At 36.7% G+C, this 16,886-nt stretch overlaps 1 protein-coding gene across 1 annotated transcript in view; it reads right to left on the bottom strand.

Moving 5' to 3' along the window:
- Positions 1-16,886, bottom strand: part of LOC113227525 (bromodomain adjacent to zinc finger domain protein 2B-like) — a 158,254-nt gene that overhangs the window by 52,960 nt on the left and 88,408 nt on the right. Inside the window, exons 17-22 of the mRNA XM_026460463.1 lie at positions 15,985-16,086; positions 12,327-12,481; positions 11,516-11,654; positions 9,179-9,303; positions 2,661-2,794; positions 1,131-1,272 (exon numbers count right to left, since the gene is read on the bottom strand). Of these exons, the coding sequence (XP_026316248.1) occupies positions 1,131-1,272; positions 2,661-2,794; positions 9,179-9,303; positions 11,516-11,654; positions 12,327-12,481; positions 15,985-16,086 (797 nt within the window). The remainder of the gene's footprint in view (positions 1-1,130; positions 1,273-2,660; positions 2,795-9,178; positions 9,304-11,515; positions 11,655-12,326; positions 12,482-15,984; positions 16,087-16,886) is intronic.

The raw sequence follows: 16,886 nt of genomic DNA, 5'->3' as shown, positions 1-16,886 counted from the left end.
CTTTGAAATTAAATTTTATATGAATGACACATAAACATACCGAAATTTTGAAGATAATTTATTAATATAACGCCATTTTGAGATAAAATATAATATAACGCAATTTTTGAGACAATACTATGTTAGTTCTCAAGTGCGATATGTATACAAAGAGGAGACGTATTTTAAAGTTTCTCATTTTAAATCAATATAGATAATCAAATTCGCCGAACCTTATTAAAATGTATATGATACTGTCGAAATAGAAATAAAGAAGGCAATAACGCAATTAGTAATTAGAACGTCGTAACATTCACATTTTTGGCCAAATTTTACCTTTTTTCACAATCTGCCGATAAAACTGTCGACAATAAATGACTATTTAAAATTGTATGAAAACTGGCAACCCTGCAAACGACATTTTAGTTCGTCTTCAAAAAAGATAAGATTATAGAAAAGTTTACAAGTGTGAACGTTTGGCGACAGTGGGTTCGGTACTAAAGCCGCTTGATACAATTTCCACAGTTTGTTTGTTCCATGGTTGTTACGAAGCAGGTTGATTAATATTTCTTTATCGCTCCGATATCCGATTGAGCATTTTTATATTAAATGACATGACAGTATTACGATGTGGGCAAAAATGTTGTTTTGGTAGTACGGTATAAATAACATAGATGGCGCTAAGTAGAAAGTAAATTAATCAACTGGTTCCGAAAGATAAGTCAAGTCTTATTTATAGCGTAGTACTAAAATATTTAATTTTATTTCTACATCATCGTAATGACGTGTCGTCTAATGTAAAAACGCCCGCATTTGATGAATGGACGTTAAAAATCATAATATAAATCGGATCTTGGCCGTGTATGTATGATTTTTACTCATGAACGGCAATGATCGGATGTCGGATCGGAGAGGGCATAGCCTCCCTAAGTTCATCATAAAAAGCGGCAACTCACAAACAGCCTCGTAGAGTTTCGTACAATCAACATCACTTCAATAATAATAATATTTGGGTTTTATTGTTACATCTGCGTGTTACTAAAATCTTCTGTTTTTAAAACAGAATTGCACTAAGTGGACCTTATGATCTTTTGTCAAGGGTCATTGTAAAGTACAAAAACGGAATAATTGCAAATGAGAACCAAGCTAACCTGATCTCTGGACCGTGCACTAGCATCTCTTCTCGCGTCTCTGGCAGCCTGTTGTCTTCTAGCCAGTTCTATGCGCTGGTCTAATGGGGGTGGGGTCGGTCTTGTGCCTGTAATAGCTGCTAATGCACGGGCTTCTTCTAACCTGTGAAAGAAACAGAGTTATTGAAAAGGTAAAGGTAGGGTCGTATTCCAGAACTCTACTCTATGCTCAAGTCAGGACTTGAGTATTGCAGTGAGCACTGAAAATCATACTCAAGTCCTTGCCATTAGGGTCGTATTTCCAGTGCTTGAAATCATACTCAAGTCTGCTCAATTCCTGACTTGAGCTTTGAGTAGAGTTCTGGAATATGACCCTAAAACAGAGATGGAGGGATAGACCTGATTGAGATTTTTTTCTAATTTTAAAAAATCGCGTAGTCAGATTCGCGAAGACGCTATTTTTTTTTTAATTATATTAAGCGACTGGACGAACATGTCGTGCGCCTGATGGTAAGCTACACGTCTATACTGCCACGGTAAAGGGGCAGTACTACCCTGGATGAACTCTTTCACAAGTAGTTCTACTGTAACTAAATTTTAAAATATTTTCTCTATGCCGTGTCGGTCCTTCTATAATATAATTTCTTTAATTAATCGGTTTTTCTAAATTGAGTTCCTTTCTGAGGTACCTGGTTAGTGAAAAAACCAATGTGTTATAACCTATTAACCAGTGAAAGTAAAGGCAATACCGGGTCTCCGAAGGCTGCCCTAAATGTAACGTTTAAAGATTTTGTAAGCTCTATATACTGCTTTTCGGCTTTTAGTTCTTTATAAAATCACTTTTAATGGAACTAATGGGAATAAATATGACATGTTTTGGTTAACAATTGTTCCATGTGGAACTGAATACATGGACCTACTGGGAATAAACGCTTTTACCTCCCAAGAACATGAGTGTCTCATGTGTAATCATCGGTTTATAACCAGGAATAGAGATGAAATAAGGGCCTTCGATCCCTGGCAACTCATCAGACAAATAGGCCTTATATAACTTTTAAATATCAACTCTCGTTTGCGCTGAAATCATATAGAAAACTGAAATAATACAGCGCCAACAACTGACCTGTGTGTACGTCTCCGTATATTCCAAAAATATTCTGTATTTATTGTAATAAAGATAATATCTCTAATAATGAGAGGCTGTTCCATTCAGTGGTGTGGGGAAAACAGCAAAGCATCTAATTATAAAGCAAACGGAATCACATTAATCGGTAATTAAACAATTTCCGTCCATTATCGCAAAGTTTATGTTAAACTGGTCTATTATTGTGCAATAAGGCATTTTTCTACGATTTTAGAGAATTTGCACGAAAGAATGACACAACCATACCATACAAAGCGAAAATGGCGGAATGAGCTCTAGTTGGTCTTTCGAGACCTATAGGATATGGCACGCGTCAGACGCTAACTAACCACTTCTACTGCATTTATTGTTTTGTGATTTAACTTGATAATAATCTGAGCCATGTAAATGACCTTGAATGCACATACCTCTTAGTGATTTCGGCTTCATTAAGAATCAAAGGTTCCTCAGGTGTGGGCTGAATGTATTCTCCCAAGATGACACGTGAACTGAAGCTGAAATTGTCCACTGTAAGGGGACCACAAGGGTTGCTCTCCAGGAACTGTTGAAAAGGAGTTTAATAAGTTTAAATAATTATAATTTACACAAATGTTTGCAATTGTATCAAAGTTGTTTGCAATTGAATTGTTTGTACATGTTAAATTAAATTAATTATACAATAATATACATAATGTAACTCATGCCTATGTATCTGGTAACTACATTAATTGTACTTTAATGGATCATGTTAGTGTTTAAAGTAATATGTGCTCGAGTCATGCAATATTTTTGGAGTCAATCTGTGACAGCTATTCCGTGACAAGTGTGTTATGTTGCCAGATACGCTGGGATTCAGCGTCGAAGCGCTTTAAATAAGACGACAAGTTGAGTGGATGACGGTTTCCTTGGCAGCACCGCACACACGCTTTGTACTCTATTATTATTTGTAATTAGTTCCTCGTCTAAATCTTTGTTATTATATTTTTTCTATACTTATCTATGATGTGCACTGCACTGTTTTTTCAAGGAATAAATTCTTTCTATTTGTATGTGTCTTTAAAAAAAATTGTATTTGCGAGGTTTAGAACTGTAGTGAAACGAAATGTTTTCCTAAGTTTTTTACACAGTTTTTGCGTTCTAGAGTGACCTTTTGAGCATTGGTAAAAAGCGCGTATCTGCACCAAACCAAATTTCACAGGAGAGGGATTTAAAGTTATTACTTTGTTATTTCAATGACTACGACTTTCATTCATGCACAATAAGCATTAATTTATGTTGTCTACGGACTGATAACAATAGATTCCCGTAAATCACGCTAATTTGGTTGCCACGACATTTACGCGGACAGAGATCGAAATGGAGACTCATAATCAAATGCTAGTTACGCGTAATTATATATCCCCGACGATATGTTATTGTATGTACTATCACCGCCTGGACAAGAGCAATAACCTTGGCAATAATGTAGTAGCTGCCATCTGTTGGCGTTTTCGAATATTATTACAATCGCATCGCGGGTTTACTTGGTAACCGTATATTAATCAGCGTTGAGAATCAAAATAAGCTTTCGAATAAGCAGAATTACGAGGGCGACATTTCTTTGTATGAGCTTGAGTATTTGAACTAGTATAGTATTTATTTGTGGTATTACTGTCATAGTCGTGTCTTTATTTTACAGACCGCTGTTCAAACAATGTTTGAACATTCCACTTAGCAGGTGAACGACCCAAAAATAGACTGCAAGAAAGTGCTTCAGCAGTACTATTCATCAAGACGAATGACCGAAAACCAGGCTGTAAGATAATGCTTCAACGGCACTTTACACCGACGAGACACTAGCAGCCTTACTAATAAAAAACAACTAAACATCCGTTTCAATACTAAAAAATTAACTAAAGTTAAGCATTATTTAAAATTTTAAACAGTATTTAAATTTGTATTACCTATTAAAAAAAGTTAAACACGTTATGTAATGTTTAATGAAGAAAAAAATAATTACCATGGTTTAATCTTCTTCTTCTAATTTAAACTGTTAAAAATAGCTATAAAAAGACAAAAAACAGAAAAAAAATTGCTGTCAGATGGCTGTCATTTGGAGCGAAAATCTAAAAATTGAATCAAAAACAAATACTAACAAACTCATTGTCTATTATCTTTAACATATTTTCTTTGGAAAAACGATATTGTTTCCTAAATTCATGTTCATCCATCTAACTGAAGCGATGGATCGTATCGTTTCTTGTTCTTTGCGTGCCTCCGTTTAAAGTACCGCAAATCTGCTACACCACGTCAAAAATTTTCCATTTCCATTTTATCACAATTCAAGTAAAAATTGTCGCACAATAAAAATCAAAACAAATCTCTCTCTCTGCTTAACTCATTGACGTTTTCTAAACCTGCTACCAGCTGATTAATGTCAGCCATCTTGTTAATTAGCGAGTTAAACAAGGTTCCTAGGGTGTTTAAGTTAACAGCTATTTAAACAACAAATTAATTAATCATTTAGCACTTATTAATGTTTATAGGTAAGAATTTTTCTTAAACATGTTTAAAGCGTTATTTAAAGTTAAATAGTGTTTATAAGTAAGGCTGTTAGATTTTAGAGATATGTTTTGTAATAGTGTGTTAATGTAAATTGAATTGAATACATTAATTACTGGCCTGACTCCGCCAAAACGCGATACTCGACGTATTCAACGCAATATGTGTATTATTAGCAGCAATAAGAGAAACAAGATTCTAACGACAGCAACATCTACCATCCAGAACACAAAAATTTGTCATTACTTGACACCAAATGTAGGACTTCAGCAGCTACTGACAAATTTAGAGAAGAAAGTGAAAAATTATACACTGTATGACTCATGCGTTATAATGATAGGAGAAAAGGATTTTGAAACCAGTATGGACTATAAAATTTTAGTTAATATGCTCAGGACTAAACTGTTAAAAATTCAAAATACCAATGTGTTCATATGTTTACCAACTTTCAGACACGGGTTGAATACGAGCATGTTATTTAATGAGCGGGTTGACACATTTAACAATTTACTCTATCGTGACAATTTGACTCATGAATATGCTTATGTACTGGACTCGAATAAGAATCTTACGTACGATAATCGCATGTTTACTGTTTTTAAGGGCAATTTGAATAACACAGGTCTTCGCCAAATTTTTAAAGATTTAAGCTTGTTGATAAATGATGTTTGTGACTCCTCCTCTTTTTTATAGATACTTATTGCAATTTTCGAATCATGCATCAAAACATAGCAGGTTTCTTAAGCAAAAAAGACTTGTTGGAAATCACATTATCAGACCTCCGTAATAACAAAAAAATTATTGATGTTCTTTGTTTATCAGAAACATTTATTAAACGAAATAATGAAGCAAACATACAATTAAAGGGTTATTCTCTGGGTTCGTCTTTTTGCAGACATAATAAAAGACGAGGGGGTGTGTGTATAATGCATGACAGAAACATCGAGGCAAGACCCATAACATTCCTTCAAGAACTTGCATTGGAATTAAGCTTTGAATGCTGTGGAATAGAAATTATGCAACATAAATTATTAGTAATCTGCATATATAGAATCCCCAACTCAAATATTAATATATTTTTTGAAAAATTAGATTTATTGCTAGATAGACTAAAAAATAAAGCGAATAAAAAAATTATATTGACAGGTGACTGGAATGTGGATACCTTAACTGACAATAAATTATCACGTGACCTAAAAACTTTGTTAGAAAGCTACAATATGAACTTACATATATACACACCGACTCGCTTAAACACTTGCATAGATCATATCGCTAGTAGTATTGCTAATGCTGTTGGAGAAACATTACCAGTCTGCTTATCAGACCACAACACGGCTCAACTTTTAACTTTTCCTATAACTTCGCGTCAAAAACCAATTAAGCACTGGTTTGAAATGAAGAGAGACTTTTTATTTATTTATTTATTTATTTAAATGCAGTTAAAAACTTTTCAGTGGACAATGTTACTAAATTTAAATTCTACTTAGAAACTTATGCCTGGTCCGAGCTTTTTAGTTATGTTGATGACCTTGAACATGCTTTTAGTTTTTTCTATGATAATTTTGTTCTATTGTTTAACTTATGTTTTCCAAAGATTAAAGTCAAAATGTTTCAAGATAATACGAATTTAAAATGGCTGTCAAAAGGAATAAGAAAGTCCTGTACCACTAAAAGAAAATTACGTATGAACTATTACAAAAAAAAAGACACAAAATAGAAAGACTCTGTATAAAACCTACACAAAAATTTTGAAACGGACTATCATTGCCGCTCAAAAGCAATGTAATAATAGATACATGGTCAATGCTAAAAACAAAAATAGGGCTACTTGGAACATAATAAACAACAAGGACAATAATTTACGTGACAAACATTTTATTGAACACATTACCGTAAATAAAATTAAGATTGAAAATCCGCGAGAGATAGCATCAGAGTTTAACACTCATTTTTTAAATTTAAACTTAACAACTACGGACCCAGGACAAGATAGTAACGATATTTTTTTACCAAAGGTGCATGATTCAAGTTTATTTTTATATCCCACGGACGAAGCGGAAATAAAAATTTTAATAAAATCCCTCAACAACACAAACTCTACCGGTTACGATGACGTGTGCACTAAGGTTTTTAAATTGTGTGCTGATGAACTATCACCATTGCTGGCATACTTGGTAAACCTGTCCTTCATGGAGGGTACATTTCCATCGCCTCTTAAGATCTCCATAATAAAACCGCTGTTTAAGAGGGGCGAAAAAGACCATTTGGAAAACTACAGACCTATTGCACTTATATCTGTAATATCAAAGTTTTTTGAAAAGGTAATGCATAAAAGAATTACGGCTTTCCTATCAAAGTACAACATTATTAAAGTAGAGCAATTTGGATTTCAAAAGGGAAAATCTACCACACAGGCATGTTTCAGGGTAATCAAAGATATCTCAACTTTTGCAGATAAGAAAGTACCTGTCTGTTCTGTTTTATTTGACATGAGTAGAGCTTTCGATTACGTTTGCCACAGAACTCTACTATCCAAATTAGAAAGATACGGTTTTCGTGGCCAGGTGCATAACTGGATAGCAAGTTACCTTAGCAACAGAACTCAGTGTGTAGAGGTAGTGAAGTTAAATAATAATAATGAGATTGAGACCCACAGATCAGAGTTTAAAGTTAATAAATGCGGTGTGCCTCAAGGAAGTATTTTAGGTCCATTGCTGTTTTTATTGTATGTTAATGACCTCCCTGAAATGACAAAATATCCATGCACTCTTTTTGCAGATGACATATCAATCATTATTAATAAGAATTCTGACATAGATTATGAAAAAGAAATAAATGACACTATATGTAACATTATTGACTGGCTTAAGAGAAATAATCTGAAAGTAAATGTTTCAAAAACAAAGCTCATACAATTTTATAATCATAATGGAAAGCCCCAAAAACTCTCTGTAAGTTGTCATGGAGATGAAATTGTGGAATGCTCATCCAGCAATTTTCTCGGCATAGTATTGGACTCTCAACTAACATGGAAACCACAGGTTGATTCAATATGTGCAAAGCTGAATCGATTTGTATTTGGTTTACATCGTCTAACGCACATATGTGATCAGAGGACTGCCTTGATGGCCTACCATGCATTTGTCTGCTCAAGCTTGCGGTATGGCCTCATCATCTGGGGGAACTGCGTAGAGATAAACCGTGTATTTGCTATCCAAAAAAAATGTGTCAGAGCTATATTATGTAGAATAGGTCCGCTCGAATCTTGTAGACCGTTTTTTAGAAAGCTAAATCTTCTAACGCTTCCCGCCATGTACGTATATGAGGTATGGATGTTTGTTAAAAAAAACTTGGTCTTATTTACTAGGAAACGTGAAGTATGTAATTTTTTAACTAGATATCCAAACCGTATAGCTGGCCCCTCCCATAAGACTACTTGCTTTTACAGGAATTGCTATAACATGTCCATACAAATATATAATGCCTTGCCTGCAGCTATCGCAGATTTACCTATCAAAATATTTTAAAAAAAGTTATTTGATTTGCTATGTGATCTGTGTTTATACGATATCAAAGATTTTTTAATAATAAAAAGAAATTGACATTTTGTTTGTATTTGACACTTTGATTATATTTGCGCTGTTCTTACTTCTTTGATATTGTTTAATTTATGATGTTGTTACTGTTGCTATTTATTGGCATTTTGACTTAATTTTATACGACATTGCTTATTTGACAAATTGTATAATTTTAATTTATGACATTATTTAACTTCAATTTATTTTAATATTTGCGTGCCAGTATCTGGTGCAACACGTGTTCTTGACACCTTGTATAATAATATCTTTTCTTACCGTGTTTGCTTGCGAATAAATATTTCATTTCATTTCATTTCAAATTTATAATTAATTTATTATTAAAATTAGTCTTTCAACACCAGTCGAGTTTAATTTATCTCCTGCTAGCACCCTCTCACTGTGGCCAAGACACCTTTAGCCATCAGCAGATCAGTCTTAAGAGCCGTGAGATCGACAGTGAGAATATCCGTCCAAGTACACCCTTATTTCCTTCCCTCCGTCCGTTAGTTGCCTGAGGTCTCACGGTGCAGATATCCTGTACTTATTTATATATTTATTTAGCAAACTTATAATGTTAGGGCTAGGGCCGATTAGGGTACTTAGGGTGATAGGCACACACCTAAGGGCGCTAGGGTTCGTCTTGCCCTATTTCATTAAGTTCATTCCTGTACAGTTTGTCGACGACCATACACCGCAGAAATACAGAGCACGCTCGCTTACTACCCTCTTAACGTCAGAGAAATACTACTACGGTACGTAAACGTGCATGGGCACAAAACGATTCTAAAATATATTCCAGTTTAAAAATAAAGTAGTCGACTTACAGCCTGTAGTTCTTGAGCGGATTTCATCTTCATACTGGAGTGCGGATCGGGCGGGGTGTACGCGACGTCGCCTTTGATGCTGCAGTTGCGAGATAAGCCTTTGATTACTGTTGTTCGCTTCCAGCCTGGAGGAGAAAAAATTCAATTTTCATTGAAAGAAATTCTTCAACAAAGTGAAAGCTCCTGCCTTCCCTATAATAACTAACGTAATGGACATTCTAGCAAAATCGAGTTGTAAACATATCTGGAAACAGCGAAACAAAATCTATAACCCCCTGTAAGCGGTTTCTTAACATCTTTTTTTTTATCTTAGTTTTCTAACACCCTATTGGGTGTTTAAAACATCGACGGTAGCAAAGAGTTATATGCATTTTACTAGCGCAATTTTGTGGAATGAGGCAATATAATAATAATAACGCCCACACTCAACATAGCTCCGCACTAGGGAAACCGTATATCGGGTGCCATGGACACACACATAGACAACCACAAATTACACCCAAACTCACGAGAGAAATAAATGTAGGCTACACAAATATTTCTCCCGGCCCGGGAATCGAACCTGGAACCTCTGCGTGGCAGTCGTGGCATGGTAACCGTTCAGCCACGAAGGCAGTCATCAATATCTGAAGGATATTCAGAATATAAATATGTCGGAGTGACATCACGAAGCAAACTACAAACAGCGTATTGAAATGGAACGTGCTGACGGCAACATTAACTGAACGAAAATGGAACGCAACACCTAATGTTGCAATATCGTCGCTCCTGACATGACAGGAGTGATCATAGTGTTCTGCAAGTTAGCCAACTGTGTAAAGATTAGGCAGGCGGGGAAAACCGGGGCGGTAGACAGACACACTTTCTTGATTATTCGAAATAGCCTTAAGGTGTGTCCTAATTAAAGTTGTATCACTCGCAATATATTTCCGCAGTTAAGTGTACAGAAGTTAAGTTATGTGTATACATCGAGTATGCAGGCTCTATATTTGAAAGTGGGACATACCTATAGACTGCGTTATATTCCTGATTCTGAACCCAAAGAAATAATAAAGTAATGAACTTAAACTTTACAAAAAAATATTTTTAATTTTTTTTATCGACTACTACTTGTGAACAACATTAGTTATCGAAATCTATGCGCATGACTATTATTGCTCCGACTCAACGGCGAGCTGCGGCACGGCGGCGAAAATCAAAGCACAGGTAGGGGGTGAGGCGCGGACGCATATGCGAAATTGCTGTTTGCAGAGACAGTGCACTCGCGACCTTGGCCTAGCGAAGATAAGTAAATTATTTGTACTTCCGCTCGCTCGCACAAAATAGATATTTATTCTAACGTCCTATTGACTGAGATGGTGCGACTTTACGCAATAAGTAGTGATAGTGTGAGACGAGCGATTGAAATATTCCCAAATTGGAGTTTTACGCGGAGGAGGTGAACAGTGCCGAAGTGTTGCGGCATGAGATGATTATATCAGCATTTTATACTGTGAGACAAAATGTGTTTGTGTTGAACAATTTAAAACAAATATAGGAATCGGTTTATTGCTATGTACACTCCAAAACAAATTTGTTGATTTACTTTTTATTCTATCCCTTATCCTAATTTTATTTTAGTATATATTAAGTTGTAACATGATTTACTATAACATGTATGAATATGTCTCACTTTCAAATATACAGCGAGTATAATCAGAAATAGAGACGAAATGTCATTTAATTTGTTTGAAAACTATTCTGCTTAATCATTACAGTGACAACTGTGCTCCGATTGGCCAGCCCGAATTCGAAATAATTGACGGGTGTCGTCAATTGTTTCACTTCAAATCGACCAGTTTAACTTGAGCTTTGCTATATGGACAAAAATTGAAAAATTACATATTTAATATTTCATTACCGGTGAAATGTGATTCCGTTTGTTTTGTAATTAGATGATTTGCCAGTTTCGAACCAACGTCTCCAAGCAAACCGTGCTAAATGCTATGCCAACTAAGCCACGGAACGAACCAACGGACCTCACGAATCTTTTCATGTGCTTGTTGTCGGATGTTAGTATTTGGTTTTTCATCGACTTTTTAGCCATGTCACGCCAACTATGAGAAATCTATGAACCACCCAGAAATCTATAAGTCACCCAGTGAGGTACCTTTACAACTACCAGCCCTGGCTAAAGAAGTCGCTATTAACTGTAATTAAAATTGTCTAGTTTTTTTTTGTCATGGCGTTACCTTTGTTTACATTTTTTTATATAAATTCCATTTCAGAGCATAGTCTATTTATTATTATAAAAAGCGTTAGACAAACGTGTAAGGAATAAAAAGCTGTATTGCTCACCTAGTGCTAAAGGAAGACGCAGCTGCGATTCGTGAGGGCGGCGTCCGGACTCGCTGGCATCCGAGTCCGAGGGGCAACTGTCTGATGGACATTCAGAGTCTGTGCTTGCCGTTTCACCCATTAAGGCTTTTAGTTTTTCCTGTAATTAACGTTAATATGTTAAACCATACTAATACTGCACTATTTTTATTGTTATTAAACTTTTTATTTTTTATTATGGTGCCAAGTGGCAGGACGAACAAGTCGAGCGCCTGAAGGTAACCAACATGCCTGTCCATAGTAGTTGCAGTGCCACTCAAGACGGTCCGCCTGCATAGAATCCGCAGTTCATGTTCTAAATCGAGTATTTTAGTGCGGATATTCACAGAAGACAGTCGCCTACAATGAACGCACAGGCGGCTTGGGCAGAGTTCACGCGGAGCGTGTTCCACACGGAGCAATCCGCGTCACTGTAAAACGATGTTCTAATACGACAAGTATTACTCTGCTTCGGTGCTCCGCGCGGATGCCGATAAGTCCGCACTGCTCTGAAACCAGCCTAAGAGTTTTAAATCGCATGGGTCTGAGGGGCACTGCCACTACGCCTGTCACCCTGAAACATAAGTTAACAAGTTCCATGTGCCTGTAATTTCGCCAGCATCTTTACCTTTCAAAATCGGTAAATAGTAATGCACACAGTGTGGCAGTACTTCTCTGGACGAACCCTTTCACAAGGAGCTCTGCTGCTACTATAGACTGGACGAAGAAGGTTTCGTTTGCTGCGCTTCCACAAATTACACGGTATAATTAAGTATGCAGTACTAATACTAACCAAGTCAGTCTCGCCGAGCAGCTGCTGCGCAAGCGCCGGTCGCAGTCCCAACGCTCGACTCTGCGCGAGTAGCGACGCTACTGTGTTTTTCTTGGGCTTGCTTACGCCGCGGCCCAGGTTGCGTGGTCGGCCTTCTCGCGTGGGCCAACCTACAGCTTGAAAAGTGTTTTTTTGTATTAACTGAATATTGTAACGTATTAGCATAAGATACCTGATACCGCAAGCCGACTTTGTTGATCTTTTGGTTTTGTTTTTTTCAATTAATATTTGCACATCTGCTTGAAGGTTGAATACAATGTACCTAATTTTACTTAAGACCTTTGTAATTACTGTATTCTGGCAAATAAACGTATTCTATTCTATTATATTCTATTCTATTTTGTTCCGTGCTAATATGGTTAATTTTACTTGGATCGACCGAATTAAAGCCATTTGAAAAATGTATATAATATACTATACGTGTTCTATTTAGTTCAGTTGATATTAAAAAAATCGATGGTATATGTAAAGTACCTATTGAATACGGCGATTTTCGTGTAAAATTTCGTGGTAAGTTTGTTTTTTCTGACATGAAAATTTTTAGGAATTGTGTTTTCACACCATACAGGAAGATTTTTTTATCACTATCCAAATTTTTTTTGGGCATTAGGTATCGTTAATAGAACCCATTTCTGAAATAAAATATGTAGGTCATATTTTCACAATAAAATAATTTTCCCGATCCAATAATCAATAAAGCGTGGTAACCATTTCTAGCGTAAATTTCTCTAGTACGCAAGGCGGCTACATCAATGAACACACCTGCGCGCGCGGCGCGGAGACGGGAAGGGCTAGTTGCGGGGGAGGGCGGAGGGGTACCGGGAGCGGCGACAAGTCACGCACAAAGGTCACGCAGTCGCCCGCGCATTTCCGCCCGGCGAAAGCGTGTTATCTCTTGCGAATTGCGATACATAGCGCAGCCCCCGCGATGTACTCAAACCGCGAATATTATGAAATGGTGCGATGTTATTTATTAAGTGGCGAATGTTTGAACGGAGCTCAAAGACTGTTCGAAGCGGAAAGCCTCCCTCGCCTTCGCAACCAAGGTGTAGTGAATCCTTCGATACCGTGCCACGATTCTCGCTGCCAATCAAAGGCTGTTAGATCATGGCCAGTTCACTTCTCCTTCACATGCACAAGGGCGTGGAAGGCAAAGACTGCCAGTAGAGATCGAGGAAGAAATCTTCGATTTTTTCGAAAGAAACCCTCGTGCAAGTACTCGAGATGCAGCGAGACGCTTCGAGGTCAGCCAGTACGCCGTCTGGAAGCTGCTCAACACCGCAGGGTTGCACCCTTACCACTTCCAAAAGGTGCAAGCATTAAGTGATGCAGATGCTGCGCCCCGCCGAGCCTTCTGTGGCTAATTGCGCACCCGACGGCCGTTATAATGTGGACCGATGAGGCTTTGTTTACGCGTGTCGGATTATACAATCAGCACAACGAACACTGGTGGTCATTCCGAAACCCATACATGATAAGGGAAACCTATCATCAAGTGCGTTTTAGTGCCAACGTGTGGGCCGGTATCGTAGGCAATAAAGTACTTGGGCCGTATTTTATCGAGGGACGCTTGACCGGTGGCACGTATCTGGATATGTTGCGTACGGTGATCACGGACTTTGTGGACGAGGTGCCCCTCGTGCACCTGCGCGACTTTTATTTCCAACAAGACGGTGCCCCGCCTCACTACTCCGCCGCGGTGTGCGAATACCTCGGCGCTGAGCACGGCGACCGCTGGATCGGCCGCGGAGGCCCCGTCCCGTGGCCAGCGCGCTCACCGGACCTGACTCCATGTGACTTTTTTTTGTGGGGTGAAATTAAAAGACGTCTGTATGTGGAAGAGGTCCAAAGCCTAGACGCATTAAAACTGCAAATCATACGCGCGTTTGATGAAGTGAAAAGAGACACTGTAGTGCTTAATAAATTGAAAGACAATGTGCAGAAACGTGCTAGACTCTGTTTAGAGAGAAATGGTTTGCATTTTGAACAATTGCTAAAATACAGTTAGTTATTAGGATTTTAATCTTTTTTTTTTGTTTTATTGTAGGCAAGTTGAATTTCATTGATTTTAATTATTGTACATTCTAAGTTGATTCAAATTTTTTAAATACGCCTTATTGCAAAATGTGCTGCCTACCTACCTACTTTGTAAAATTGCCTTCTGAGTAATTTAAACCTACCTACTACCTAGCTAATTTAAACGTTAACGAGTAACCTAAACTACCTTATCACTATGAAATTTAGGTAGGTACAATAATGCCTTTTGCGATCTGACGGTCCTAAGCCCGTTAAAGTATGAAGGAAAAATTTGCAACTTATGGATGTTATTATTTGTTATCAATCAAATGGCGGGGCGGGGGGCGGAAGCGCAATGCGCGGTGACCATTTACGTCAGGATTTTTTTGGATAATTTTGTAATGCCTTATCTCAATATTTTAGTACTGAATGATACTAAAAGAAAAACTACGTATATAATTATTTTCATTGCAGATCATAATATGAAATTTTGGATAGTGTTTAAAAAATCTTCCTGTACAGTAACCAAAGTATATCCTCAATTTTACTATATCGACTGTGAACTGGCAATCGGTACTATGTCAATTTTAATAACTTTACAGGTGAAGAAAAAAATTGTTTGCGTCATTTACATAGCATCTGGTTTATTAAATAAAAATACGAAGTTTTTAATTATTTTTATTAAACAAGTATGTATGTACACTACGTATTTTTATTTAATAAGCCAGATGTTATATAAATGATTTTTTCTTCATCCTGTAAAGTCACAGCCGATATATTTTTTCCAAAATGAATGCAACTAAAGCCATTTGAGGTTGTATCGGCTCTGTGTCTGTAAGTGACGAAATTTAGTATTGGCTTCAAATATAAGTTGATAATTTTTAATCAACGGTCCTTTGCCTATGGTATAAAGTTGAAATTTCTTCAATTTCTTTTCTGTTAAATACGTAAGATACTCCCCCATGGAGAGCTATCTTACGTTTCTTACGCTCTCCATGGGGGGCCAGGTACCTTGTGGTGGAGGTTGTTCTCTCTCTCTCTAACGATCAAGTGGGGAGCGAGTTTGGATAAAAAAGCGCTAGCAGTGCAAGAAACGGTTATTTCTAGTTCTTTTTTGTCATTTAATTTTAGAAAACGAGCTTATTAATTAAATTATTTGTAACATGAAGTAGCCAATTCACAATAGCTTTATTACTTCCCTTTAAGATCCAATTTCGTCTGCCCAGAATAATACGTCACAAAGATACACAGCTAAATAATGTAATCGTCATTTCCTGTTAAAGTACAAATATTTCCGAAGCTTGAACATATTGAATAGAACTGTATGTATATCTACTGTAAACTGGCAGTCGGTACTATCTAAATTTTGACAACTTTACAGGATGTAGAAAAAAATTGTTTGCGTCATTTACATAGCATGTGATTTAATAAATAAAAATACGTAGTTTTTAAATATTTTTATTACACATGTATGTATGTACACTAGGTATTTTTATTTAATAAACCAGATACTATATAAATGATTTTTTCTTCATCTTGTAAAGTTGTCAAAATTGAGATAATACCGGTTGCCAGTTCACAGTCGATATGCCGTTGAACTCACTTTCGCTATCCTCGCTTCCACTGGATTTCGGTCGAGGTGATTCTCCAGCTGAGCCCAAGTCTGGAGCCACTCTTCGGGGTTTCGCACCTGGTTTGCGACGGGCTGAGGAAGAAATAAGAAGTATATAAGTTATTATTATCTATTATATATGATAATCTCATTACAGAGTACAAAAAAATCGGACCTCAAAAGTAATTAATCATCCCCTAGTTTGCCACCCTTAGAAGTGGAATATCTTCTTCAAATTTAAATGGGACTACTGAGGTACGCAAGGAAGAAAAAAACAATGGAGTGCCCTAAGTCTAAATTACTATCAGAACCGATGTCGCAAAAACATGCTTAATTTGAAACACTACAAAATCTTGATATGGTTTGGTGGTAGTTTGAAATCTAAAAAGAAATAACTAAAAATATAATTTAAACTTTACATTGTTGTCCCATCATTAAAAGTTCAATACCATCAATACCTATTATTACAAGGTACGTTTTGATATTATATTGAAATTTCAATCAATGTGCTGCCACCTAGCGGTTAATTGCTGAACGACGACGAATTGGAGTTATTAATTTAGTTCTCCAAAAAAGAAGCGACCTTATTGCAGGGGTATAAGCTTTACTTTCGTTTATTGTAATAAACGAATTATTTCGATAAACAGAAAATTGAAAATGTATTATAATAAGACTCCGATGATATGAAATACCGCCACGGGTAGTATTTTTGGTGCGGCTACCATTTTTGCACTCCAAAACAGCACAAGTAGGTATTTTTCTAGGGTTTTGTATGCTATTGCTGTGTCAGCATACAAAGCGAAAACGGCGGACTGAGCTCAGATAGGTCTTTCAAGACATATAGTTGGCACGCATCGCACGCGAACTAACCACTTCTACTATATTCATTGTTC

Source organism: Hyposmocoma kahamanoa, unplaced genomic scaffold, assembly GCF_003589595.1.
Source record: "Hyposmocoma kahamanoa isolate Upper Pololo Valley unplaced genomic scaffold, ASM358959v1 211, whole genome shotgun sequence".
Classification (NCBI taxonomy): domain Eukaryota; kingdom Metazoa; phylum Arthropoda; class Insecta; order Lepidoptera; family Cosmopterigidae; genus Hyposmocoma; species Hyposmocoma kahamanoa.
Note: the sequence above shows the minus strand (reverse complement) of the source record. Positions and strands in the feature narration are given on the sequence as shown.